Consider the following 6,999-nt stretch of genomic DNA (forward strand, 5'->3'; position numbering starts at 1 on the left):
TGGTCTAGTGGCAACAATGCAACTTGTAATGAGTTAGACATGTCACATGTTTGAATCACGCAGACAAAAACCTGGTATTTAAGTGAAGGAAGGTAAGCGTCGGACTCATTATCCACCGTGTTTCAAACCTTGCATCATGGGACCTCAGGAATATCTTGGTTATAAAGGAAAAGAGCATTGCCTTGGATCATAATAACTAACTTACAAATCCACACTAACATTCTGTGCAGAGGAACGGTAATTGCTTGCTAGCTGGGAGCTGTATGAGTGGTAATGTTCCCCGGACAGCTCCGTTTTTCAGAAATTGTCTATGAGAGAAGCTGGGCTTACTTTAATCTGCTTTGTTCATTCATGTTTCCTTAAAATTCTAATGTAGTTTGGATTTTCATTGCATCCTAGTTGGGAAGATATGCTTCTAATACAGGCATATCCTTCCCCTTTTTGGTTCGTCGATCGAGTTGATGGTCTACAAAAGTTATTCATCAGTGGGGAAGAATTATGAGCCTATGGTGCATAAAGTTTGCAATCACTGGAATAACCAAAATTACACGTGGCAGTACAAATTGGGAGTCTTTGTTTTCAGCGTGCAGATAGAGAGAACTATTTGGGATTACGAATCGAATGGAACATTTCGCACCCAATCAGAGGACAAACATAAGTTACCATAAATCCATAATTACCTAATTGTTAAGTAGGTTGAAACCCAATACCTTAAGCATCTTGACACCATAATAGAGAACTGCACCCATGATTATCTTACTATTGTTTAAATAGTTAGCAGTAATTATGAGGAGTTAAAAACTTATGGGCATCCGATGTTCATAAAAAAAGCTACCATTTCGGTCTTTTTGACCCTCGGCCTTTCTATAAGGGAGAAGGAAATTAGACATGACAACTACTAGTGTTTAATCACAAGATTTAATTTAATTTTTTATTTTTTTTTGGAAATTTTCACCGTAAATTGGCATCCACCAACTCATATTCACAGTTCAGGCTAAATAATAAATAAAAAATTTGTAAATAAAATACAAAAAATTATGTATGATCATTTCTCAGTTTTCCCCGCCTGTCAAAAACAAATGCCAATTTAGTACGTAGGATTTTTATTTTTTATATTATTGGAAAATACGATAATCGTGACGGTGGGGACAAAAAGTGTGGTATTAATAAATGGAGGTTTGACGTGAGAAAATCACACTCCAACTCCACGTCATCCTGAAACAAATTTTCTCCCTTTTTTAATTCTTATTATCCATTTTAAACTAAACATAAAAAGGCAAATTAGTACTACTCAACTCCCCATTTGAAGATTCTTCCCTTTCAATTCTAATCCCGATTTAGGTTTAAAAATTGATAGATACAAATATCAATTAGGGTTAGGGTTTCTTTCCCCATTTTGAATACATGCATATAGGTAGTTTCTTTTTCCGTTTAGAGTGAATTTGTTTGTTCCTGGAAGGGGCGAAAAATGGAAGTAGTAGGGTTTGAGGAGGAGTATGGAATTAGAGTAGATGAAGAATATGGATTTGAGGCAATGAGTGAGGTTACTATTTCCTTCCAAGGCCAACTCTATGTATTCCCTGCTGTTACTCCCAAAAAGGTCGTACATATCATGTCTATGTCTTATCTTTAACAAACTTTAATGGTGTGTTCGCTATCAATTAAAATAATGTATTTCAAGGAAATATAAGTGACTTTCTTACTAACTTCCTCAAATCAATCTAGACAAATACTATGGGGGTGAAGGTGAGGTCAGTTCGAAAGAGACAATCAATGTGGAATGCCACTTGCGGGACTGACTTGTTTTCCCTAACGACATTTTCCTCAAAATAGAAAATATTTTGACCAACCGAAATGAGAAAATTGGAAAATATTTTCCTCCATACCGAACACACCCTAAAGCTGTGTAATTGAAGCGTTCCCAATTCAATTTGTTCATACAAGTTGTTTGCCTATGTGGTGACAATTGAATTCAGGAAATAAAACCCTTTTTTTTTTGTTAATGTAAAATTCACAGGTGCAAGCAGTACTGCTATTATTAGGAGGGTCTGAGATGGCTAGTAGTTATGTACCTAGCTCAGATTCTCTTGCACTGCAAACTACGAAGGTGCATTGAGTTTAGTTTTCAATTTGTAGTGTGATTAAACCAGAGCTTACTGAGGGCTGTCGGTGTTTTTACTAATTCTGGGTTATGTTTGTAGAGTGTTGATAATGATGCCTTCACCAGGCCAAACATTTCTCGGAGAATCGCATCTCTGATTAGATTCCGTGAGAAGAGAAAAGAGAGATGCTTTGAGAAAAAAATTCGTTATACTTGTCGGAAAGAAGTTGCACACAGGTGAGGTGGAGTTTAGTCCTTTTTTTTCCTTCATTCTGTATAGTGATTAATATGCTAAAAGGATCATAGAAGAGCGCGTTTCTTCTTGTTGCCTTGATTGGTTTCACTTTAATGTGATAAATAAGAAATTTTCTTTAGAGACCACTTAAGTTGTGTTGCCCAAATATTTGAAGTAGACGGTTATAAGTGAAAATGTAAAATACTTGTTCGAAGTGGATCAATCAAAAAGGAACTGGCTGTATGATGGTACAATAAAGTAAATAATCCTTTTTAAAAAGTTGTTTTTGGCTATTACAAAGGTTTTTAGACACTTGTTCGGATTCATTGGAAACTATTATCATTCTAATTCAAGATTCAGTAATGAGGTTGATTACTCAAGTATTCTCTTAACTTTTTAGTTGCATTTTTTATAGGATGCATCGTAAAAATGGACAATTTGCCTCTTTAAAAGAGGGTGAAACGACGGCTGTTGACAATATTGATTCAGGGGACAGCACTCCTCATCCTGAACCTACGTGAGTGTGGACCTTGTACCTTCTGACAGTTTATACCAGCAGCATCTCTATTAAAAATCAGTTGCTCTGTGATTTGGCTACTTTATACTATGCTTTGTCTTCTTGTAGTTGAGGGCCTTGACACTGACTTCTTCCACATTGATTTTTTGTGTAACAATGGCTGTTGTTGCATGAAATGAAGGCTTTCATTCAGAAGTAACAAAACTGAGGGTAGTTCAAGTAGAAAGCACCCTCCACCTCTAACCTTACGGCTATGGTGAATGACTTAGATTAAAAAAAAAAAAAAAAACGGCTATGGGTTTGAGTCAGCATGTTAACAAATTTAAAGAAAAACAGTAGCAAAACTATGACACTAAGATTTATTCTGCTTCATATTCAGCTTACTTGTCCTGCTGTCTCTTTGCATCACTGGTCTGATTTACAACTCTATGTTCATATTTGGCTTACTATTCTGCAGTCTCTTTTATGTTATTGGATTAGGATTTTGCTCTTTTTTTTTCCCCGTATAATCTCATTACTTCCCTTGGAACTTACAGACTGCGAAGATGTCACCACTGTGGTACTAGTGAAAGTGAGACCCCTGCTATGCGGCGGGGACCATCAGGCCCTAGAACCCTCTGCAATGCCTGTGGGCTTATGTGGGCAAACAAGGTATTGCACAGTTGGTCTGCCTGTTCTTTCTGTTCCCCCCTCACCCCCAAGAAAAAAACACTTAACTTAAAAAAAAAAAAAAAAAAAAAAAAAAAAGACCTCAAAAACACACATTTCTTATGCTTTGCTGACATTCAGTTTATGATCATGAAGTACTGCTTCAACTGCCTGTCAAGCAAATGATGCAAATACGTTGATTTCTAGTCTTGTCTTAGGTTATCAGGGACAACAATCAGTTCGATGATAACCAGATTATGGGGTTAAGAGTTGACATAATGATTTAGTCCCTGGTTGCTCTTTACTTGCACTGCCATTTTATTCTTATGGCGAAACACTATAAAATAAAGGATTATTTAGTGTATTGCAAGCCAGGCATGTAATTTACATGGTTGCTGTTGATTTTCTATCCTTGGATATGATATCAAATACCGAAGTGTGTGTTGAACTTTCTAGATGCTCAGAATAAATGCATACTTAAACTTAAGGTTCTTATTTATTTATTTTCAATTGTACTTGCCATCTTCTTGCTCTTTTTACTTGTTTTGAATATTCACCCTTTGTTTTTGTTCATTTCAAGGGTATGTTAAGAGATATTACAAAGGGAGGGAGATGTGTACCCTTTGACAAAAGCGAGCCAGTAAGTACATTGAGAACAAGTGACACATTCCTCTGTCTTATAGAACCAGTTTAATGTACATTGTCAATGGTAGAATATTTGAGGATCAATACTTATAGAGCATGCTGCTTGATGAAGCATCAATATGGGAGTGCCCTCTCCCTGCCCCCTCTTCTTCAAAAAAGGGTAGGAAAAAGAAATTAAAGAACAAGCATGTCGTGGAACTCCCTTAAGATGAAGACTTCTAGATGAAATCTTTCTCTGAATTACTAAATCATTCTTTTCCCTCCAGGCAAAGCCTCCTGCTAAATTTTTTCTTGAAATACCAAATCAATCCCTCTTGAACGTGATCCAAAAATTTCTAACGTGACAATGTTTACATATAATCCTCAATGCTTTTACTTTCCTCTTATCTGTCAAGAGTTTGTTAGACTGTAGTTTATTGTTCAACTTTGTAGTACTGATTTTCCTTTTTGATGTAGGACACTCCTGATATCAAGCTGTCTACCGTTGCCCCTGAAAATTCTTATCTAAAGCAGCACCAAGAGGTAAAAAAGTTTCTAATAAGCGCTATCAAGGCAAAATTATTATCTAGATATCAACCGGAGACAGTATTTTGCATGCAGTTCTTTGGGAACTATAGTAATTAGTAGATGCCTAAATTGCCCAGACGTAATTGTATGGATGGCAATTCCTTCCTTTTTTCCTGTCTATTGTCATTCCATTCCTTTGATGTCCAGTTTTTAGAGTCTTGATGAGTTGGAAATCACATTTAAATTGGGAACTTGAGCATTTGAAAATTCCCTTGCATGTCCCTCTTCATTTATTTTAGTGTGTAACTGTGGCTCATTGGTTTGAGCAGGGAAGTTCAGGAGAGACAAAGACACTGCTTATGGAGACTGAAAATCCTTCAGTTACAACTGCTAAGCTGGTAGTCATATTTGAAGTCTTTTTGGTTTATACTCTGAAATTGTTTGTTCTGTGATGTATTACCCTGACTTGATGCTTAACTGATGTGGTCATCATGCGGATCCCCTCTTGCTGCCCCTAAAAGGACTGAGTTGTCTGAACAAGGATTCCCATCTAGGAGGTTTAATGCGGGTATATAGAGGAACTTATTATTTTTAGTATTCTACTTTGGGGTATATATTAACAGTGATTGCTACCTAAAAAAGGAGTTAATTTACAGTGATTGATTGGGTCTCTTTTTGTAGCTCAGTCCCATTATGTGCAAACCCCTTTGCATTGTTGGACATTTAGTATGGGATGGAGGGAGGGGAACAAACTAGAAGCAGGCCTTTGATGTAGTGGAAATCTCTATCTTGACAGATCGCAGTTTCTTACTCTTTTTTTTCCTTTTTGGGTACATTTGTGAAGTAAAATTCATCTATGTGAAGAATGCATGGCTTGTGATTTTGGATGCTTTGATCCCCTCATGACTTTATAATGTATCTCTCTTTGGATGATATCCTATTGCTTGATGACTTTGATTTGTTGGGAAAAAAAAGAATTGACGTTTGCTTCCACATGCATAGATTTCCAACAGTATATTCGGTGTTGATAGGCTGGTGATATCTTTTAATGTAGGATATGCAAGAAGCTGCAGAAAATTTTCCTGATAATTCTCCTATTGGTATTGGATGTTTTTCAGTTTTTACTTTCTTTTTTCTCATTTTCGTTAAGACGATGATTTTATTGGTCCCCAAATATAGAGGGGAAGCAATGTTATTTATTTGTCTACGAACGAGATTGATGACACAAACACGTTTGTCCATATTTTTTCAAAACTTTGAAAAAATATTTTGAGCAAGTGTTTGTTTCTTAAATCAGCCCATTAGTTCAACTTCAAACTTTATAGAAATTCGAAAAATAGTTTTTACGGGTTTTACTAGTTTTCACTCACAAAACTTTGTATTTTCATGTCCAAACACAAGTTCAACTTCCAAATACTTTTTTTAACTTTATTGGAAATAATTTTTTTTATTCAAATACCAAACGCCTACTAAATCTTTCAAAAGCTTCCCTTACCGTGCTTCTTGGTTCAGCAGGACAATCTTGACGAACTTGCAAATGCTTCTGGTACCGAGTTTGAGATTCCTGCAAGCTTTGATGAACAGGTCTGTCCTATTTTCATGCAAGATGTTTCTTTTACTTGAGATTGTGGTGGAGACGTGCAAAGTTGATTTATTAATTACCCCATTCAATTTGAATCATTCTTTAATGTATTTGAACATTATGTGTTTGTATTGCAGATTGGCGTTGATTCACATATGGGTGCTGACTGGCCTGGGACATGACATACATGGTTCCAAGTTGACGCAGAGCGTGAATATTCTAAACAATACTACCTGTAATCTTAAAAAATTGTAAAGCATCTGTCAATATAACCAAGAGCTCGCTTGTGTATGATAGGGGTAAGGATTTAGGAGGTGCTAGCTATTTGTATATACCTATGTTAGAGAATTTCTCGAATTTAATTTTTCTCCTATCCTCTCTCTTATTATTGGTCCTAAGAAAAATTATACTTTAGAAGAGAAAAAAGGGGAAAGGAGGAGGAAGAAATTGCTAACAAAAAGAGTTGCTTAGTTTTGGATTATTTTTACTAATTTAGTAATTTTCTTTTATAATCAGTTTCATTAATCACAATTAATATTTGACTAATTTTGAGATATTGCACAACCTAAAACAAACAAGGTCGAAAAGTGTTATCGCTTATGGAATGTTGTTCCTATTGAACAGCTAAATGTTCTATACTAGTTCGAAGTAAAACTAAAGAGATTTCTATGAGTAAATAAATTAAGAAAGGGGTGAAAAAAAGAATTGCCAAAATCCACCAATGTAATGTATCAGCTAATCCAGTCTTATTGGGTTTACTTATT

The 6,999-nt window shown here is 35.7% G+C and overlaps 1 protein-coding gene across 13 annotated transcripts; it reads left to right on the forward strand.

Moving 5' to 3' along the window:
* Positions 1 to 1,200: 1,200 nt before the first annotated feature.
* LOC132598853 (GATA transcription factor 17-like) lies at positions 1,201 to 6,747 on the forward strand. 13 transcript variants are annotated; one of them, XR_009566692.1, is made up of 11 exons: positions 1,201 to 1,600; positions 2,018 to 2,107; positions 2,202 to 2,338; positions 2,752 to 2,853; positions 3,390 to 3,504; positions 4,082 to 4,141; positions 4,603 to 4,668; positions 4,983 to 5,051; positions 5,708 to 5,753; positions 6,166 to 6,237; positions 6,373 to 6,747. XR_009566692.1 is itself a non-coding variant. In XM_060311972.1 (10 exons), the coding sequence occupies exons 1-10, from the start codon at positions 1,469 to 1,471 to the stop codon at positions 6,415 to 6,417; spliced, it is 888 nt and encodes a 295-aa protein (XP_060167955.1). In that variant the 5' UTR covers positions 1,201 to 1,468; the 3' UTR covers positions 6,418 to 6,747. The 13 variants fall into 13 exon arrangements, 4 of the variants coding, with proteins under 4 accessions (XP_060167955.1, XP_060167956.1, XP_060167958.1 ...); XR_009566693.1 differs by having other exon boundaries at positions 6,169 to 6,237; XR_009566691.1 differs by having other exon boundaries at positions 5,656 to 5,753; positions 6,169 to 6,237; positions 6,373 to 6,439.
* Positions 6,748 to 6,999: the final 252 nt, after the last annotated feature.

Source organism: Lycium barbarum, chromosome 6 (assembly GCF_019175385.1).
Source record: "Lycium barbarum isolate Lr01 chromosome 6, ASM1917538v2, whole genome shotgun sequence".
NCBI lineage: Eukaryota > Viridiplantae > Streptophyta > Magnoliopsida > Solanales > Solanaceae > Lycium > Lycium barbarum.